The sequence below is a fragment of the Chiloscyllium plagiosum genome, unplaced genomic scaffold (assembly GCF_037043375.1).
Source record: "Chiloscyllium plagiosum isolate Xiang-an unplaced genomic scaffold, Cpla_swu_hap1 HiC_scaffold_31, whole genome shotgun sequence".
In the NCBI taxonomy this organism is placed as follows: domain Eukaryota; kingdom Metazoa; phylum Chordata; class Chondrichthyes; order Orectolobiformes; family Hemiscylliidae; genus Chiloscyllium; species Chiloscyllium plagiosum.
The window spans coordinates 32645668-32667920 of record NW_028270169.1 but is presented as its reverse complement, the minus strand read 5'-3'; the positions used below and the strand labels follow the sequence as shown (position 1 = coordinate 32667920).

At 43.1% G+C, this 22253-nt stretch overlaps 1 protein-coding gene across 2 annotated transcripts in view; it reads left to right on the top strand.

Annotated features, from left to right (window-relative positions):
- Positions 1 to 1081: 1081 nt before the first annotated feature.
- LOC122564076 (cytosolic arginine sensor for mTORC1 subunit 2) overlaps positions 1082 to 22253 on the top strand; it is a 165719-nt gene continuing 144547 nt past the window's right edge. For both annotated transcript variants that reach the window (XR_015752352.1, XM_043718578.2), the window contains exon 1: positions 1082 to 1710. Coding sequence is in view for 1 of the 2 variants with exons in the window: in XM_043718578.2 (XP_043574513.1) it covers positions 1421 to 1710 (290 nt within the window). In the remaining variant the exon portion in view is untranslated. The remainder of the gene's footprint in view (positions 1711 to 22253) is intronic.

Sequence of the window (22253 nt, the reverse complement as noted above, 5' to 3'; positions counted from 1 at the left end):
CCCTTTATACTTGTGCGAAGAAAATTCAGCATGTCCACAATGACACTCACCAATTTTTCTAGATGCACCATAGAAAACATCTTCTCTAAGTGCATCACAGCTTGGTATGGCAATTGCAATGCCCAAGATCTCAAGAAATATTACAGAGAATTATGAATGCAGCCGGGTCCATCACGAAAACCAGCCTTGCACCCCATTGACTCCGTTTACACTTCCCGCTGCCTCAGGAAAGCAACCACCATAATCAAAGACCCCACCCACCCTGGTTTACTCTCTTCTACCCTCTTCCATTGGGCAGAAGATACAAACGTTTGAAAACAGGTACCAACAGATTTAAGAACAGCTTCTTCCCCACTGTTATCAGATTTATGAAAAGACCTCTAATTTATTAGAGGCAATCTTTCTCTGTACCTGTAACACTATAATCTGCATTCTGTTCTATTACCCTGGATGTATTTGTGTAAGGTATGATTTGTCTTGTTAGCACGGAAACAATATTTTCCATTGTATCTTGGTGCATATGGCAATATAAATCAAATCAAATTTTTACTGAATTTATTGAAGTGTTTGACATCAAGGTTCATTACTGAACCTGTTTACAAATTTACACTGAAACACAAACTGCTCACAATAAATATCTTAACCCTGTAAATTGTTCTTTAGTTTGTTTTTAACTTTTAATTAATTGTACAAAGTTTTGTTCGAGGTTAGTCAACCCATAATCAAACCTTGTTTCATTTGTATGACTTAATATTGTACGTATGTTAAAAGTTATATATGTTCTGGTCAATAAGGTGTCATATACTTTAATGGTAATCAATACATGAGACTTTAAAAAGTAAAAAACTTTTTTATTTCTAAGATTGAGAAAACAAAGTTTTGAGGATACAGTGGTTCACAGTTCTCTACATTCTGTGGAGTAGTGGCTATGCTGGTTTTGTGGCAATCAAATCAAACTAAAAATGAGGAATGCAGCACCAAAGGGTTTTGGGGAGTGTTTGTTTTAAGAATAAAAGGCATATCCAATATAAAATTACTACTTCAACTACCCAGCATTACTGAAAGAGCAGCGTTTGACCCCAGGATAAAATTAATTTCTAGACGCATTTCAAAACTGGGCAATATGTTGTTGAGCCACAGATTTTGTACGGTGCACTCGATATCAATTTAACGTAAAATTAGGGCTCTCAGCAAAAACGACTTTGCAATTGCGAGGGGTTTTGTTTCGATCCTTCCACTACCCCCATAGGCATTGCAGTCGCAGCCATACCCACTGAGCATGCGTGATGCTGATGGACTACAACTCCCAGAGTGCCGACCTGCACCGGGGCATGCGCATTGCGGCCCAGTCGGTATGTTGTTTGTTACAGTGTAACCAGCTGGCGGGGCTACAGTGATACTGCTGGGATCATCATTCTGCATGCTGATAGAGTACTGCCTTATCCCACCCAACCTCCTCTCCTTCTCTAATCTCACTGCCTCCTCCTGCTCCTCCCAAGGAACTTTAAAAAAAATTATTTGCAGATCAAGTGGGAATCATATAAGGAAGGGGGCTCTTTGCAAGCTTAGATGGTCCACAAATGAGAAGGAGGAAAAGATGGAGCTGCATATCTTAGAGCACAGGCTGAAAGTAGCAAGTATAGCCAAGGACGGTATCCAGTTGTTTACCCATGGATTAATCAAACTTGCTTTTCTGCCGTCAAAGACGAGGTAAGTGCAATGGGCTGGGGGAGGGGATGGGGAAAGAAAAGGAACACAAAAGGTAAGAGACACTCTTGGATTCCTGCCTTTAAATTGAAAAAGCGCTGGAACAGAGAGAGAAAAACAAGAGTTGATGTCATTGCTTGGACATTGGGGGGCTGAAGGGAAGGTAACTGGCAGCATTAACCTGAACTGTTTTTTTTATATAAAAAATAAAAACACTAACCTCGCTACTTAGCAGGGCCTACTGCAACAGTCATTGTCAACCTCACAAGACAATGTGATGGGAACACAGCGGGAAAGTGGAGTTAAAATGAAAAATGAGAGCGGGGAAGGACTGAAAGGGGGGAGGGTGACGGTGGGTGTTAGAAATGAAAAACGGGGCAAGCGATCGGTGTTTGATTGCAGGAACTGGCGGAGTGCAAGCCACTGTTACACTGAAGAGGATATTCAGCACAGGGCAATATCCAAGACAGTGTTTTGTTCAATGCAGCGCTTGCCGGAGAACCTTCCCCACTTGGGTTAACAGGAGAAAGCCAGCTTCATTGCAATGACACCTGATCGCACACATACACAGACAGGCAACCAGAGCTGGGTTATGTAGACGACTTCCCTCCTCCCTCAATGCAAAAAAAAACTGTTTTTCGTGTTTATTTTTCCGCTTGTAAACACAGAAATCACGATGAATATGTATATACCGTTTTTCGATCCAATCTGCAGGTCTTGTTTTCCAGGTCCGCTGGATATTTCACGATTCCAGCTCAGAGTTTTATCGCCTTTGTTTTAACAGTAGCACATAGAGCCGTAAAAACCCGGTGTCTTTTTTCTTAAGATAACTTTCAGACATTGTGGATTATTAACTGCGGTTGAGCAAGTGTTTTTTTTAAATCTGCTCATTTAAGATCTTCGCTGTCATAAAATTTGATATTTATCCAAATTGCACTTCCTTTTGTGAACATGCTCGAGGGTTTTTTTTTGGAAATACCTTCGATGCATTCATTTCTTTATGATGTGTGACTTGCTCTCTGGTCGAGCTCGATCAGCACACGATTTATCATACTGTTGCGAAAATGCATCTGAAGTTAATTCATCTTCATGACAACCAAGTTCCCCGTGCAGCCGGAAAGTTTAAACTGCACAAATAAACCTGTTTAGCGCCGCCGTGGCTCATCTTGCAGGGAAAGTTTGGAGAAAATATTTTGTTTCGCTCTTCAGACCCTAACGTGCTGCACGTTTCTAAGTTTGCTGCTCCTTTCCTTCTAGCATTGCAGAAATCATGGCATGCACGAAGGGGGAAAAAAAAACCGGTCTGACAATCTGGCGTTACTGAGCTTTAATTCATTGCAAGTGGAAGCCTCGATTGTGTTAGATTCTTTAAAAAGATGCACTTTTGTAGCTGTAATGCAGCGCAGTACATAGCAGTCAGAATAAAAAGGCACAAACATGCACTGACTGCACTGGATTTCTGGACCTGTTTACTTGATCGGTTGAAATAAGCGATATTATTCAGCTCATTAAATATACACTTGTACTCAAAATGCTTCATGTTGGTATGAAAGATAGACCACAGCGGTTGGTCGGAAGAAACCGCGAGGCCATAACTTGTGTGTGAATTAAGTAAACTTGAGGCGGAAACTTTTTTTTTAAAGAAAAAGTTGTAATTACAGGAACCAAAGTAGACTGGAACAGGAGCAGAGCACGTTTCCAGCATGCTGGCAGCACCCAGACTGCCGACTGAAAGGCTGTGGAAAAGTACAAGTTGCAGAGCAGCAGGCAGGGGATTGGAGGGTTGCAATAAATAAGTAGTGGTGAGGGGATTGATTATAAATCTGGAGGAGGAGCTGAATAATAATAGGATTTTGAAAGCCTGTTTGACTGTGAATGATTTGTAACCCTTAGCAAAGGCACTTACAGCTGTGCAATACGTATGCGAGATGGAGTAATGTAATCAGAATGTGGAACTTGGGCAAGCTGCAAAATACCAAAAGAATGAGTTTTGAATTTAACTTTTTATTCTTGGCCAGTCTGAAACATCTCCTCAGCTTGGTTACATATCTTTAAGGTTTACAGCAAAGTACCAATTGGATTTGTATAATGAAAGCAATTTAAAAATATGGAATGTCTTTGGGGAAACTGCACTTTTATCATTTAGTTGAAGCAAGCTTATTTGAGGTAGCCACCTAAATAAACTGCCAGCAGAACAGATGAAAGATACAGACCCAGTAAAATGCAGGAGGAATAGAAAGGGTTATGGGGTGGAAAGCAAGAAAATATAGAACCTTGTATTTACATTGTACTTTTTACGACCTCTGGATGTCCCAAAGCACTTTACAGCCAGTGAAATACTTTTGAAGTGTACTCACTGTGTAATGCAAGAAATGTGGCAGCCAATTTGCATATGATATAGGCTCACTGACAGTGATGTGATCACAACTAGATAATTTGTTTGATGTTTGTTGAGGTGTAGATATTCGTTACCACATCAGGAGTAAGTCCCTTGTACTCATTCTGTCATTGGATACTTTTTTACATCCACTTGAGAGGGGAGTTTAACAGCTCTGAAACACAGTACCCCAGTGCATGGGAAGATGGTGATGTTATGGTTATTTCACTGGATTAGTAATCCAGAATCTCAGGTTAATGTAATGAGGACATGGATTCAAGTCTCACCATGGCAGATGAATTCAGTAAAAAATCTGGAATAAAAGAGTCCAAATGGTAACTATGACTGTAAAAATGCACCTGGTTCATTCTTTTTCAGAGAACAAAATCTATTCTTGCGTTGTCAGGCCTACATGTGACTCCACATACATAGCTAAGTACCAGAGAGTCGTGGAAACATACAGCACGGAGACAGACCCTTCGATCCAACTCTTCCATGCCGACCAGATGTCATAAATTACTCTAGTTGCATTTGCCAGCCTTTGGCACATATCCCTCTAAACCCTTCCTATTCATATACCCATCGAGGTGCCTTTTAAATGTTGTAATTGTACTAGCCTCCACCACTTCCTCTGGCAGCTCATTCCATACATGTACCACCCTCTGTGTGAAAATGTTGCCCCTTAGTTCCTTTTTATATCTTTCGCCTCTCACCCTAAACCTATGCCCTCTATTTCTGGACTCCCCACCCCAGGGAAAAGACCTTGTCTATTTATCCTATCCATACCCCTCATGATTTTATAAACCTCTATAATGTCACTCCTCAGCCTCCGGGGCTACAGGGAACGCAGCCACAATCTATTCACCCCCTACCGATAGCTTCAACCCTGGCAACACCCTTGAAAATCTTTTCTGAACCCTTTCAAGTTTCACAACATCCTTCCTATCGGAGAAAGGTCAGAATTGCACACAGTATTCCAAAATTGGCCTAACCAATGTCCTGTACAACCACAACATGACCTCCCAACTCCTGTACTCAATGCTGTGACCAAGGCGAGCATGCTAATTGCCTTCTTCACTATCTTATCTACCAGAGACTCCACTTTCAAGAAACTATCACTCCAAGGTCTCTTTGTTCAGCATCAGTATTTACTGTGAAAAAGGATATGAAAGTTATAGACTGTAGGGAAATAGATGGTGACCTCTTGCAAAATGTCCAGATTACAGAGGAGGAAGTGCTGGATGTCTTGAAATGGATAAAGGTGGATAAGTCCCCAGGACCTGATCAGGTGTACCCGAGAACTCTGTGGGAAGCTAGAGAAATGATTGCTGGGCCTCTTGCGGAGATATTTGTATCATCGATAGTCACAGGTGAGGTGCCGGAAGACTGGAGGTTGGCTAACATGGTGTCCCTGTTTAAGAAGGGTGGTAAAGGCAAGCAAGGGAACTATAGACCGGTGAGCCTGACCTCGGTGGTGGGCAAGTTGTTGGAGGGAATCCTGAGGGACAGGATGTACATGTATTTGGAAAGGGAAGGACTGATTCGGGATAGTCAGCATGGCTTTGTGCATGGGAAATCATGTCTCATAAACTTGATTGAGTTTCTTTGAAGAAGTAACAAAGAAGATTGGAGAGGGTAGAGCAGTAGATGTGATCTATATGGACCAGTTGAAAATGTGGTGCTGGAAAAACACAGCAGGCCAGGCAGCATCCGAGGAGCAGGAGAATCGATGTTTTGGGCATAAGCCCTTCTTCTCTACGGACTTCAGTAAGGCGTTCGACAAGGTTCCCAATGGGAGACTGATTAGCAAGGTTAGATCTCATGGAATACAGAGAGAACTAGCCATTTGGATACAGAACTGGCTCAAAGGTAGAAGACAGAGGGTGGTGGTGGAGGGTTGTTTTTCAGACTGGAGGCCTGTGACCAGTGGAGTGCAACAAGGGTCGGTGCTGGGCCCTCTACCTTTTGTCATTTACATAAATGATTTGGATGTGAGCATAAGAGGTACAGTTAGTAAGTTTGCAGATGACACCAAAATTGGAGGTGTAGTGGACAGCGAAGAGGGTTACCTCAGACTATAACAGGATCTGGACCAGATGTGCCAATGGGCTGAGAAGTGGCAGATGGAGTTTAATTCAGATAAATGCGAGGTGCTTCATTTTTGGGAAAGCAAATCTTAGCAGGACTTATACACTTAATGGTAAGGTCCTAGGGAGTGTTGCTGAAAGAGACACCTTGGAGTGCAGGTTCATTGCTCCTTGAAAGTGGAGTCGCAGGTAGATAGGATAGTGAAGAAGGCATTTGGTATGCTTTCTTTTGTTGGTCAGAGTATTGAGTACAGGAGTTGGGAGGTCATGTTGCGGCTGTACAGGACATTAGTTAGGCCACTGTTGGAATATTGCATGCAATTCTGGTCTCCTTCCTATCGGAAAGATGTTGTGAAACTTGAAAGGGTTCAGAAAAGATTTACAAGGATGTTGCCAGGGTTGGAGGATCTGAGCTACAGGGAGAGGCTGTTTTCCCTGGAGCGTCGGAGGCTGAGGGGTGACCTTATAGAGGTTTACAAAGTTATGAGGGGCATGGATTGGGTAAATAGACAAAGTCTTTTCCCTGGGGTCGGGGAGTCCAGAACTAGAGGGCATAGGTTTAGGGTGAGAGGGGAAAGATATAAAAGAGACATAAGGGGCAACTTTTTCACGCAGAGGGTGGTATGTGTATGGAATGAGCTGCCAGAGGATGTGGTGGAGGCTGGTACAATTCCAACATTTAAGAGGCATTTGGACGGGTATATGAATAGGAAGGGTTTGGCAGGGATATGGGCCGGGTGCTGGCAAGAGGGACTAGATTGGGTTGGGATATCTGGTCGGCATGGACGGGTTGGACTGAAGGGTCTGTTTCCATGCTGTACATCTCTATGATTCTATGACACTCTCCAGGACCTTACCGTTATGTGCATAAGTCCTGCCTGATTTGCCTTTCCAAAATGCTGCACCTCACATTTATATAAATTAATCTCCACCTGCCACTCCTTGGCCCATTAGCCGATCTGATCAAGATCTTCTTGTATCCTGAGGTAACCTTCTTCGCTGTCCACTACAGCGGTTGCCTCTCAACTGCCCTCTGATCAGTTAAGAATGGGCAGTAGATTCTGATCTAGTCAGTGATGCCCATGATCTGGGAACAAAAACAAAACTTCACTAGGGTGACTGCCTTGATTACTTGCAACCTTGAAGTAAGAAGACTCTTATTGTTCCATGGCTGGGCTCAAAAGTTTCCAAAGTCTAGTGACACATGAGACAGGTAAAGCTTATTGATTTACTTCGTATTGCCTGTCACTTGGGGCTATAGCTTGTGGGTGGCAGAAAGCATGGCTGACCAGGGGACTCTTGCACTGCCATCAGGCATATTGGAGGGGATTACTGGTTGACGACCAGCCTGTTTGGCTGCATCATGATGGCTCCAACAACACTCCAGAAGCTTGTCACAATTCAGAACAAAGTAACCCGCTTGATTGGCACCACATCCACAAACATTCAATCCCTCCAGCACTGATATTCAGCAGCAGCAGTGTGTACTATCTGCAAGATGCACTGCATAAATGTAGGCAGTACCTTCCAAACCCATGACCCCTTCCATCGAGATGGGCAGGTCCTTGGAAACACCACCACTTGCAAGTTCCCCTCCAAGTCACTCACCATCCTGACTTGGAAATATATCGCCGTTCCTTCGTAGTCATGAAGGTCAAAATCCTGGAATTCCCTCCCTATCGGCATTGTGGGTCAACCCACAGCAAGTGGACTGCAGCAATTCAAGAAGGCAGCTCACCACCACCTTCTCAAGGGCAAATAGAGATGGGCTATCAACGCTGGCCAGCCAGCAATACCCAAGTCCCACAAATGAATAAAAGAAACCTTCCTTGTCTGCTAGTCTCGGGGTAGGATAAGAATGCAGAGAGTGTCAGGGGCTCGGATGCTACTCTGGTGCCACAGGACCACCACGGCCTTAGTTAAGAAATTATTTCTTTTTATTTTACGATTTGGAGCTGAAATACACTAGGTTTGGTGTAATGGAATTGTCCCTATCACTGAGCAAGGAGGCCTGGTTTCAATCCCCACCTGTTCTAGAGGTGTGTGTAATGATATCATGGGACGGATTGAGTAGAAAGTTTGACCTGAAATATAAGTGTGAATGATTACAGAGCTCCAGCAGGGGCTGGAGGTGCCAACAGGGTTTAATGCTGCAGGCTGGAGTTGAAAATAAAAACTAGAAAGAATTGCGTATTGGTAAAGCACTCAGAGTGACCTAACCTGCTTTACAATCAATTCAGTGCTTTTCAATTGAAAGTTTCTGTTGTCATGTAGGAAACATGGCAGACAATTTGCACTCAGAAATAGCGATGTGTTAATGACCAGAGAATTTGTTTTCCTGATGTGGTGATGTGGATTGAGTGATACATTTGACCAGAAACTGTGCATATCATCATTGCATCTACGTCTCAACCAGAAGACAATGCCACCAGCAGTGCTGAGTAGTGTGTTGGAGTGTGAGGCTGGGTATTTGTGCTCGAATTCCTGGAGTGCATCTTGAAGCCACAACTTCCTGATTCGAACATGACTCGGTTGGCAAGAATCTTGACTGGTGTTTTGATCAGAGAGCATCTAAGTGCAATTCCCTGGAGTGGGGGCTGTTTACTGATCCTCCACCAACAGATTTGAGGGTGGGGCTGGCATATAAAATACAATGCATGACTTGTCCACTGCCTACCTGCCTGTTCCAGAACATTGCCTGTTTTATAGGGAGTAAAAAAAGGCTTTTGGACGTATCCTTTGGTCTGTCAAAGCACTTGAGTGTGTCAACCAATTCCCTCATTACACCAGCAGCATGGCAGGCCCCAGCCTTGTCGATAGCACAGTAGATTTTACTGGGTAGGCTGGGGTTGAGTAGTGCAACAAGATCTGGGCAATATCCAGGCTTGGGCTGACAAGTGGCAACTAACGTTTGTGCCACATAAATGCCAGGCTATGACCATCACCAATAAGAGACAATCTAACTACTACCCCTTGATATTCAATGATGTTACCATCAGCAAATGCCCCACTGTCAACATCCTTGGGATTATCATTGATCAGAAACTCAACTGGATTCACCACATAAACACAGTAGCTACAAGAACAGGTCAGAGGCTAGAAATATTGTGATGAGTTACTCACCTCCTGACTCCCCAGAGCTGTTCACCATCTACAAGGCACAAGTCAGGTGTGTGATGGAATACTTCCCACTTACCTGGATGGGTGCAGTTCCAGCAATACTCAAGAAGCTAGACACCATCCAGGACAAAGCTGCCTGGTTCATTGACTCTACATCCACAAGCATCCAATACCTCCACCACTGACACAGAGTAGCAGCAGTGTGTACTATTTACAAGATGCATTGCAGAAATTCACCAAAGACCCTTAGACTGTATCTTCCAAGCCCACAACCATTACCAAGGACAAGGGCAGCAGATACATGGGAACAGCGCCACCTGCAACTATGACTAGGTCAGAATCCTAGAATTTCCTCCCTGACAGTACTGCGGATATACTTGAAACTCAACACCACTTTCTCAAGGGCATGTAGTGATGGACAGTAAATACTGGCTCAGTCAGTGATGCCCACATCCTCTGCATGAATGTTTTAAAATCCCAGTGCTTGAAATATGTGAGGTTGCAGGAAAATGAGTATTAAGGCAGTGGAAGTGTTTATGACATCTTTGAAAGACGGCAAAGAACGTTAGAGTAAATGTCTCCATTTCCTGATTCAGAACAGAGTTCCAATGATTGATTGACTGTGTCGTTGTGATTTGAGTAATTGAATATGCTGTGTTGGTGATACCATGTGCAGAATTATATTTTTTTATAAATATACTTTGAGCTATTGGGATATCTGGTCAGCATGGACGGGTTGGACCAAAGGGTCTGTTTCCACACTGTACATCTCTATGACTCTAAGTGGCAAATTTGACCATTTGATTGTTTATACCATTTTCTTTACAGCCAAGCATTGAATAATTTGTCAAGGTGTTGTGGCAAAATCCTGTTTATATATGTTGTTTTCATTTAGGGCTAGCAGGAAGGGCCTCTTTGATTGTAGTAATTGGGTGACATTGCTGTGGCGAGTTGGCAGTTGGCATGTCTGCACTATAGCACAGGCTTGGCTGATTATGTTAATACATTAAGATAACGTTCACTTCGAGAAAAAGAAGAATCAGTTTGTCAGTTCAGGGTGACAGTGTGAACAGTTGGATTTTTAATCCAAAATCTATTTCCGTTGTTTCTTTTGATGAGGAATTTCGGGAGAATTGTGTTGCTGACTTGCCATGACTGGCTTATTAATTCAGATTTTTTAAGGAAACTTTGTCAGGCAGTCTCCAAAACTGCATGCAACATTGATGAGTCCTATTCATCTGTCTGCACAAATCAGCTTCACGTCTAAGTAACTCAGCATTCCTTTTTTAAATTTTGCTCAATTTGGACATGAGGCTCTGGATTCATGGTTTACCAACACTGACAGTTGTCTGTGCTTTGCATCATGTGTCATGAGTATTCTTTGCTCATAGGAATATGCAAGTCAAGAGTAGAACCAGCCCTTTGACCGTGCTCTTCCATTCAATAAGATCATGACTGATCAGATTGTACCTTGAAATCCTCATTCCTGTCTAACCCTGATAACTTTTCAACTCCATGATTAACAAGAACTCTCAACCACTGCCTTTAAAATTGTATTAAATATAAGCACTCTGCTTCCCCCACCTTGCAGCGAGTGTTCCAAAGACTCTCAATCCTATGAGGTTAAAAAAAAAGGGCCTAATCTCTCTTAAGTGGGTGAATCCTGGTTTTTAAATGGTTCAATTCTTCCATAAGAGGAAACATCCTCTCCACATCTACCCTGTTAAGACCCTTCCGGATTTTATAAGCTTCAGTCTAGTTGCCAACTACCCTTCTAATCTCCAGCGGATACAGGCCCAGTCTGTCCAACCTGTGCTCATGAAACAACCCGCTCGATCCAGGTACAGTTCTTGGAAACTCCCTTGCATTCACATCCTTGCATATATATGGTGACCAATACTGTGCACAGTACTCCAGGTACAATCTGAACAATGTAGTTGAAACACAACCTCCTTCCTTTTATATTGATTTTTCCTCATGATAAATGCTAACATTCTATTAGCTTTCCTCATTACCGCTGTACCTGGATACTAACTCTTTGTGTGCTTCATGCACAAGGACACCCAGATCCTCTGCTTCACAGAGTTCTGTAATCTCTCACCATTTATACGCTGTTAGCCCAGTAACTGAAACATATGCCTACACAATGAGCTACTAGCTCTTCTCATCGCTGTGGCTTTTTTCAGTGGTAGAGTGTTGTCATAACCATATCTTAATTACATTTGTATTTCATTGGATTTTTTTTCTCCATAATATAGTAGATTAGCAAGAGAAACAAACATGAGTGGTGTTTGAGTTAGTCTAGAAAAGATCACTGGACCTGAAGCGTTAACTCTGCTTTCTCTCCACAGATGCTGTCAGACCTGCTGGGTTTCTTTAGCAATTTCTGTTTCCGATGCGTATGTGAAATTTTAATTGCTGTCATGACAAAATGTCCAGGTTTTCTGTGACTGCACCTTAAAGCATTAAAGTAAATAACTATGTGTATATTAATGAATGCTAGGGGTTTACAATTTTATAAAGTCGTGTAGATTTTGCTCCTGTGATTCTTGGATATTAACTTCATAGCCTTCTGTGTCAATACTTCAGACAGCAGACTTATGCAGTCATCACTTTTGTCTGGGTTAAGCAGGGTAGCATTGGTATGAAGGAAACAAGAATGGAAAATAATTAACTGCTTCTCGACCCTTTTATTGCAGTAATAATCTTTAAGCTATATTGCTTTAAAGTTTGCCAGTTTGTTTAAGAAGCTGTTTTCAACAACAATGTTTTTTAATGCTTTGTTTCCATCGTCATTATTCCCCACTCAAGGTTATTTAAGTTTGCAAAGATTACACCATCTTGGTCATGCATACATCCTATATTTTAAACGATTTAAAAAAAAATCTTTAGAGGTGCCCAACAAGTTAATTGACACATTTACATTGTCCACCATCACGGAGAGGTTCAAATCAAACCGGTAATTACTTTTCTCTCCACAGAGCCTGCCAAACCTGTTAAATATTTCCAACATTTTCTGTTTTAATTTCAAAAATTTTGATACAGATTTGTTATTGTCTGTGCAAGGGGCTGATTAGCTCAGTTATCAGGTAGCTGGTTTGCAACGTTACAGAGTAATGCCAACAGTGGCTTCAATTCCCGCACTGGCTGATATTGCTACGAAGATCCCTCTTCTCAGTGTCTCCCCTTTCTTGAGGCGTGGTGACCCTCAGGTTAAACTCACCACCAGTCGTCTCTTTCTCTTTCTCTCTCTCACTCTCTCTCTATCTCTGATGAGAGAGCAGTCCCAATGGTGACTTTACGTTTTTATTGCCAGTTTGAATTTTGAGGGTCTTGTGAGGACTGCGTTGGGCTACACTTAATATTGTTCCTACGTTGGGGGAAAAGATTAGAATATTAAGATCTCTGCACTACCTGCAAGTTAACAGGAAAATGAATTTAAACTTTGTGTGTGGTTCCTCAGGCACTATGGTATGTATCTGCATGACCTAGTAATGCAAAGGTCTTTAAAAGCTCAGTGCTGAGTCAGTCACAACATTGTTTATGGTGGTTGCACTTTGGAAATGCTCTTTTTAACTTCAGCTGTTGATTTAAAACTGACCTCAGAAAACGTTTGAGAACTTCTCTCCCCTTACTAATCCCCTCCAGCTGCAACGCGAATGAGAGCTGATTCCTTAATTCCGGTTGGATCTGGACTTTCATGGAATGTTGGTCCAAGTTTCAAGGTTCTGGGATTGTAGCTTTTTGTTTGATGCTTCCTGAGATTAGAAATGTCAGGCAATGAAATGAAAGGAAGAATTTGCATTTAGAGAGCACCTTTATATGTTTTCAGGACATCCCAAACACTTCATAAACAATGAAGTATTTTTGGAGCCTGATCACAGTTAACAGAACAGTGCAGCACAGAAACAGGCCTTTCAGTCCACCATTTCTGTACTGGCCCATGATTACTGTTGTAATCTAATGAAACATGGCCGCCGATTCATGCACAGCAACATCCCACAAACAGTGGCAAGTACCCGTTCAATTTCCTTTTGAAACTATCGATTGTTTCCACTTGCATCCACCTCGTGTATAGCTGGTTCTGGATTGATGCTATTTGCTGCATTAAAGCATTCTTCCTCCCATCTCTTATGCAAATTGTTGAATCTGTGTTTCCCCTAGTCCTTGTACTATTAGCTTAATGAAAACAGTCTTTCCTCAGCTACCTGGCATAGAGATATTCAGCACAAAAATAGACCCTTCTGTCCAATTTGAACATGCCGACCAGAAATCTGAAATTAATCTAGTCCCTTGTGCCAGCGTTTTGCCCATATCCCTCTGAACTCTTCCTATTCATATACCTATCCAGGTGTCTTTTAAATTTTATAATTGTACCAGCCTCCACCACTGCCTCTGGCAGCCAAAACAATGTAACAGCTTATAAAACAGCAATTACTGCTCCAAGAAATTGACGAAATTCAGCTCTAACACTGAAAAACTTCAAAAAAGGAACAGCTCTTAGAGCTCCAGTTTTCTCCTATCTTCCATCTTGGATCCCCCAGAATCCTACACGATTGTGCACACTTCTATTAAATCTCCATTTGATCTCCTTTGTGCGAGGAAAATAAATCCAGCTTCTCCAACTGAACCTTGTTCAATAAAACCTCAATTACCACCTCGATTGTTGGAAAAGTGAGGGCTTGGACCCACCTTTTGAATAGGTCAGGATGGCTACCACCTGAACCATGGCTGGTGTAGATTAGTTTCTTGTGCTGTCATGCCAAGAGAACTTGAAATTTGACCCGGAGCTGCATTGCTCTGTGCCAAATAACTAGGCAACTCCATTCAACACAGCCTCCTGACAAAGTTTTTTTTTAAATGTAGCAATGCCAAATAATAGTTTCACCAAACTGGCGTGGTTTGTGATAAGCTGTACGCTTGAAGAATGACCCAGCTGTGAGGGCAAGGCATTGCATGAGCTTTCTAAATAAAACAATATATACATGTACACACTCAACACAAACATAAATACAGAGGTGTTTCAGGGGAAACTTGCAGACATGAAATTGTTGCACACTTTATAAAATGCTTACATTCAAAATGATGCCTGTTGTAAATTTTAAACACACAAACTCTAGATGCAGTTTTTTTTGAGAATGCAAAAACAAATGGTTGTTGAACTTCTAACAGCCACCCCATAAAGATGTTGCCCCCACCCACCAGGACCGTTTCTCAACGGTGGTTACTGTCTCAGTTCCCCGGCTTTTCACAGAGTGCTGCTGTTTTTCGGTTTGAGCCAGTTAGTGAGTGTGTTGGTAGGAGAGCGGGGCTTAATCAATGCTGGCAAGTGCTCACCCAGGCTCCCAAACCACGATTGCCAGGGTAAAACCCTGACTGTTGAAATGGCTGTAACAATCAAGCCATCACCCCATGTCCTGGTTTCACTCATTGAGTCTTTTGTTTGTCAAAATCTGCTGAGCTAACTCCCATACAGGGGACAGCAAGTTCAGAGAGAGCTTTATCATTTGAATAAGCTCCGTTGCAATAACTATGATCTGTGATGACTGCATTTTTAATTTGGAATGGAGCTTAAATTTTTTTCAAACCACACCAAAAAGATGCTTTGTGCGATCGCTACATGAAGGTTCTTTGTGACAGTAAGTAAAAGTTGAGCCTTTCAGTCCAGAAACTGGCTCGCAGAATCTCAACCACTCCTTCGCAGTACTGAGGGAGAGCTGCACTAAGGGAGGTGCCACCTTTCAGATGAAACATAGATCTAAACGTCCAGCACTTAGAACGATTTGAATCAAGATTAGAGTGGTGCTGGAAATGCACAGCAGGACAGGCAGCATCTGAGGAGCAGGAAAATCGACGATTCGGGCAGAAGCCCTTCATCACTTTCGCCGAGTTGATTTTAACCTTAGTGCGAATCCATTCCTGATGAAGGGCTCCTGCCCAAAACGTTGATTTTCCTGCTCCTTTGATGCTGCCTGACCTGCTGTGCATTTCCAGCACCACTCTAATCTTGACTCTAATCTCCAGCCTCTGCAGTCCTCACTTTAACCATGAAGACCAATTAAGGTCCTTTGTCAGAAGTCCGAGGTGATGTGGAATGTCTTCTTTCAGAGGGTAGTGAATCTGGAATTCTTTACCACAAAGAGCTGCGGATGCTGGGTCATTAAGTATGTCTCAGCCTTGAACAGATTTTTAATCAGTAAGGAAATTGAGAGTAATGGGGAAGATGTAGGAAAGTGGGGCTGAGGGTTATATCAGATCAGCCATGATCTCATTGAATGGCTGAGCAGACTCAATGGGCTGAATGGTCCATGTCTGCTCCTTTGTTTTGTGGCCTTAGGCTGATTGGAATTCTCTAATCACTTCCTCGGCTTTGAGTGACATTGGGGAATAGGCCGTCTGCTTCTCAGTGTTAGATGATGGAGCCAGGTGTCCAGACATGTTTGGAGGCCCCTCCACCTCACCACCAGCAGCATCCCTATTTACTTGGTCACAGTTGTGGGCCGCTGAGTGGGGGAATTCTGTTTTAGTTTAAAATTTCTCAAAAATGTAGGGCTCCTCCATGCGGAGGTGTGTCTTCTCTCTCTCCTTGCTGGTCTTCAATGGTGCAGGGGATTCTGTTGGTTCCCCAGCATTAAGAGTCCACCCAATCTCCTTTAATTGCAACGCGAGCCTGCCCTCTGTTCATAAATTACCCAACTCAGAGAAAATCTTGATTTTTAACAATCTCTGCCACCCCCACACGCCACCCTCCCCACACACACACGCACACACTGGGTCCTGATGTTATTGGTTACAAAGCGTGTCTGGAAAACTCTTGTTCCCTTTCAGGTGAATTTGACAAATCCCTTGACACTACATTGAAGAAAACTAAGTGAGTTCTGTTCATCTCTGGCCAATATTTATCCCTCAATTCACTGGAACAGATTATCAGGCCATTAGTAGTTTGCTGTTTGTGGGGTCTAGCCCTGTATAAATTAGCTGTTGTGTTTCTTACATTATAACACTTCTAAGGTACTTAGAGTTGTAGACACGTACAGCATGGAAACAGACCCTGCAGTCCAACTCGTCCATGCCGACCAGATATCCTAAATTAACCTAGTCACATTTGCCAGCATTTGGTCCATATCCCTTGCGATTCACGTATTCATCAGGATGGTTTTTAAATGTTGTAATTATATCAACCTCCACAGCTGAAACTTTATTGCTGGAACAGCACAGCAGGTCAGGCAGCATCCAGGGAACAGGAGATTCGACGTTTCGGGCACAGGCCCTTCTTCAGGAATCCTGTGCCCGAAACGTCGAATCTCCTGTTCCCTGGATGCTGCCTGACCTGCTGTGCTGTTCCAGCAATAAAGTTTCAGCTTTGATCTCCAGCATCTGCAGACCTCACTTTCTCCTATCAACCTCCACAACCTCCTCTGACAGTTCATTCCATACACTCACCACCCTCCATGTGTAAAAGTTACCCATTGGGTCCCTTTTTAAATCCTTCCCCTCTCAACCTAAGCCAGTGTCTTCTAGTTTTGGACTCCCCTACCTTCTGGAAAAGACCTTGACTATTCACCCTATCCATGCCCCTGATGATTTTATAAACTTATGATGCCCTAAGGAAAGTATTCCCAGCCTATTCAGCCTCTCCCTATAGCTCAAATCCTTCAACCCCAGCAACGTCCTTGTAAGTTTTTTCTGAATCCTTTCAAGTTCCACAACATCTTTGCGATAGCAAAGAGACCAGAATTGACTGCAACATTCCAAAAACACCCCCCCCACCAACCCAACCTCCACTCCCGGCACCTTCCCCTGCAACCGCAAGAAGTGCAAAACTTCCGCCCACACCTCTCCCCTCACCTCCCTCCAAGGCCCCAAGGGATCCTTCCATATCCACCACAAATTCACCTGCACCTCCACACACATCATTTACTGTATCCGCTGCACCCGATGTGGCCTCCTCTACATTGAGGAGACAGGCCGCCTACTTGTGGAACGTTTCAGGGAACACCTCTGGTACACCCGCACCGACCAACCCAAATGCCCCGTGGCTGAACACTTTAACTCCCCCTCCCACTCCGCCAATGACATGCAGGTCCTTGGCCTCCTCCATCGCCTGACCCTGGCCACACGACGCCTGGAGGAAAAGTGCCTCATCTTCCGCCTAGGAACCCTCCAACCACACGGGATGAATGTAGATTTCTCCAGCTTCCTCATTTCCCCTCCCCTCACCTTATCTCAGTCCCAACCCCAGGATTCAGCACCACCCTCTTGACCTGCAATCTTTTTCCCGACCTCTCTGCCCCCACTCCCTCTCCTCACCCTCACCTCCTTCCACCTATCGTATTCCCAGCGCCCCTCCCCCAAATTCCCTCCTCCTACCTTTTATCTCAGCCCGCTTGTCACATCAGCCTCATTCCTGAAGAAGGCCTTATACCCGAAACGTCGATTTTCCTGCTCATCGGATGCTGCCTGGCCTGCTGTGTTTTTCCAGCACCACATTTTTCAACTCTGGTACTCCAGCATCTGCATTCCTCACTTTCTCCTAACAATGCAACTAAACAATCACAGTTATAATAAGTTACTAATTTCCTGACAGCCTCGGTATAGGAAACAGTGGTGTAGGGCAAGGAGGGACATATGTCCAGCAATAGTTCAGAAAGGCAAATACCATTTCTTCAACAGTGTAAATATGGAAAAAAACCAAAAATAAATTGCTTGAAAACACTTTTCTCAAAGGGGAACCCAACATCTAAGGAAAGGAAGCAGAGTTCAGCACTTCATGTCAAGATCCATTGTCAGGGTAATCAGTACCTGAAACATAAATGTCTCTTTGCTGTTAACCAATGCTGACAAATCAAATGTTATGCCCTGCCGGTGTTCTGTGTTTTTCTTTCAGATTTGCATTAGCTGCAATCATGTTCTTTTGCTACGATTGTTCCAATGGTAAAGTGCTTGACGTTGAGGGTTCAGGTAACCAGAGCTTGGACATGACATTGTTACAAGTGATGGTAATTCTGTGGGTATATACTGACTATTCAGATACTGACTTGTAGAGCTATTAAAACATTAAAACTACACATTAAAACAAAACAGTTTTCACTGTAATGTGTGGGTTTGAAATTTTGAAGGGACCTAAGTTAGTCGGATTGTATGTATTCAATAAGTAGTGCTTGCACAGTGTGACATCACTCAAGCTTTGTTACTGTATTAGCACAGTGAGTAATGCTATGGACTGATTGCTGTCCTGCTTTCCACTGAATGCATAGTAAAATCATATTTAGGCATTTTATGCATGCTGGTTGCTGTAGTTTCTGATTAGCTATCAGTGCCATTATGGTATACTCTGAGAGCTCGCTGAATGGAAGAGGTGCAGAGGAGATTCACCAGGATATTGGAGCATCTTTGCAATAAAGAAAACTGGACAAACTCAGGTTCCTTCCTTTAGAAGGTTGAGGGGGGACCTGATAGAGGTGTATCTGATTAGGAGCAGTGTGGATAAGTTAATTAGAAAGCAGCTGTTCCCCTTAATTGAAGGGTCACTAACACCAGGGTATGATTTTCACATGAAAAGCAGGAAGTTTAAAGCAGAGTTGAGGAAAATGTTTTACACCCAGCAGGTGGCAGGGGTCTGGAATGTACTGCCTGGGAGGATGGTTGATCCGGGTAACCTTACAGCTTTAAAAGTACTTGGATGAGCTCTTAAAGTGCCATAATAGTGTAAATTCAGTATATTTTTGGCAGTTCAGACTCAACGGACTCTGATACATTATCTCTTGTAACATATTCCACAAAGGCTGGGTTCATGTGTTGAGACTGAGGCCTTGAAAGTTTGAACATTGCTATGAGATCTCAGACCTACATACAGTCTGGGTTTTGTGCTTACTGACTACATAGAGCAAAGATCCAGTAACTGCAAACAAGCTATTACTATAACGACTGCTACCACTTCTGAAGGTGAGATGGATCCCTTTACTCTGAAATGCCACATGTCATGATGTTATTGAACTGTCTTTCTCGTCTGCGACCAATGTAATAATACGTCATGGGTGTCTTTGGCAAGGCGAGCATTCATCGCCCCACTCTGACTAACATTGAGGAGCTGCTATAAAATCACTGCTGTTATTAAGCTATCAGTAATCTCACATGATGAGTTATTGGTCAGTACTTGTAACAGTCAGTGTTCAACCACAGAATTACCATCACTTGTAACATCCTAGCCCTGGTTACCAATGTTGTCAACATTCAAGTCTTTATATTTAGAGCAACAATCATGGCTTAAAAGTCCTGTGTAATGTAAATGAGAAATCAAAACAGAAGACGGACAGGATGTTTCAGGTACTGACTAATGTGACAAATGTACTTCACATGAAGTGTTAAACTTTCTTTTCTCTCTTCAGATGTTGATATTCTCCTTCGAAGCACTTCATTTTCAGAATTACTTAGTGTGTCTTTTACACCATTGAAGTGATGGTTTTAGGCCTTTTGATCCATGTAGGAGGGTGTTCCACAATATTAATTCAGTGACAGTGAAGGAATGATGATAAAGTTCCGATTTTTATTAGTAATTAGTCCCTATTGTTCGGTACAGGTTATAACAGAACTTGGTTAATTCTGTGTTATCGTGAGTAAGTGTAAACATCACTGCAGGGTTATATTCCAGATTTCCTATTGTGGCAATATCCAAAATCCCCATAATCACTCTGCATCATTTGAACACAGATATTTTAGATTTGTAAAGAATAACACATTTCAGGATATTTTTCCTTTCGAGATGTCCCAATCCCTCTTTATTTTTCTCCATTGTTTCTGCAAAGTGCCTGCTCTTGATAGGTTGCTGCTCTAGATCTCCTGGTCCCATTTCTGATATCCTATCCTGGAAGCCAATTCCTATACATATATTCCTGTCCATACCTCCTACCCAGGCATAAACCTCCCCCAGCCATGTTCACAGCACAGTGACTGGAGAAAGGGAACACTCTGAAGTTAATTGTAAAGCATGCATTGTTGCTCAGGTTGTGGTCACATAACTCAGAGGTGAGAGGACCAGGACTTTATAAAACTTGCTGGCTGAGGTCTCGGGGAGTTGGTAAGCTGTTTTCTTGAAATGAGGGGTAAGAATGTGCCAGTGTAATTGATAAACACTTATTAAATGGTTTGAGCCCTTCCATGAGTTTGAACTGGAGTCCTACATGTAGTCACTTGTTTGTTGAGAGTGTCTTTCCTTCTGCTTTCTGATTGAGATATCATTGTATTCAAATGAGTTGAAAGGTGAATATTTTCAAATACATTTTTGAAATTTAATAAAAAAGACCCATTAAAACCTGCTTTTGACTAAACACAACACACTGAGATCAGTGACCCTCGGAAGTTCAACAAAGAATTAGATATAGCTTCTTATAAGATCATTCATCTAACCATTTCCCATTTTCACTGATGGTTTGATCACAGTTTAATGAGAATACCACTTGCAGATAATAAGATTTGTAGCTTCAAGATTCAAATGTCTTCTTTTGTATATTGACTATTTTATTGTTCAGTTTGGTTCCTTTGATTAAGAGCTGAAAATGTGTTGCTGGAAAAGCGCAGCAGGTCAGGCAGCATCCAAGGAGCAGGAGAATCAATGTTTTGGGCATGAGCCCTTCTTCAGGAATAATGAGAGTGTGCCAAGCAGGCTAAGATAAAAGGTAGGGAGGAGGGACTTGGGGGAGGGGAAATGTGATAGGTGGAAGGAGGTTAAAGTGAGGGTGATAGGACAGAGTGGCGGTGGGGGTGGGGGCAGAGAGGTCAGGAAGAAGATTGCAGGTTAGGAAGGTGGTGCTGAGTTCGAGGGTTGGGACTGAGACAAGATGGGGGAAGGGGAAATGAGGAAACTGGAGAAATCTGAGTTCATCCCTTGTGGTTGGAGGGTTCCTAAGTGGAAGATGAGGCGCTCTTCCTCCAGCCATCATGTTGCTATGGTCTGGCGATGGAGGAGTCCAAGGACCTGCATGTCCTTGGTGGAGTGGGAGGGGGAGTTGAAGTGTTGAGCCACGGGGTGGTTGGGTTGGTTGGTCCGGGTGTCCCAGAGGTGTTCTCTGAAACGTTCCGCAAGTAGGCAGCCTGTCTCCCCAATATAGAGGAGGCCACATCGGGTGCAGCGGATGCAGTAAATGATGTGTGTGGAGGTGCAGGTGAATTTGTGGCGGATATGGAAGGATCCCTTGGGGCCTTGGAGGGAAGTGAGGGGAGAGGTGTGGGTGCAAGTTTTGCATTTCTTGCGGTTGCAGGGGAAGGTGCCGGGAGTGGAGGTTGGGTTGGTGGGGGGTGTGGACCTGACAAGGGAGTCACGGAGGGAGTGGTCTTTTTGAAACACTGATAGGGGAGGGGAGGGAAATATATCCCTGGTGGTGGGGTCCGTTTGGAGGTGGCGGAAATGACAACTGTTAGTCTGCAACAAATTTAGCCATTGGCTTTTAAAATACAGGATTTTCTAGTATTTAATCTGTCCCCACTTAATTCATTACAAACAATTTGCTGTACAGAATGTGCTTTTAAAAGGGAGCATGTAGACATGTAGATTACTACATTATAGTGTGGAGCAGAAGTACTCACATCAGATGTTAGGTGACAGATCTTTGTGTAGCTTATATGGCTGTCCACTATTGCAACTGCCAGCCCTTTGAGGATACTGATTGGTATTGTTCCATGGCTTTGTGCAGTACCTGCTCAGATATTTATTGTTTGTGTATGACTTATGACCATGAAAGGGAGCAAGTTAACAGACTGTGAGCTGTGTGACATTGGAATCATCCCCTTGCACTCAAGTGCCAGCACCCAGCAGGAGTTATTGTTATTAACGATGGAGCAGAATCTCTGACAGATTTATCCTCTCGTAATCTGGAGACCAGGCACAGAAATGGATTGTGAAAATCTTACTGCTAATTCGGCTGAGATTAGCTGAAAGCATGAGCATGGGATCAAATCTGAGACCT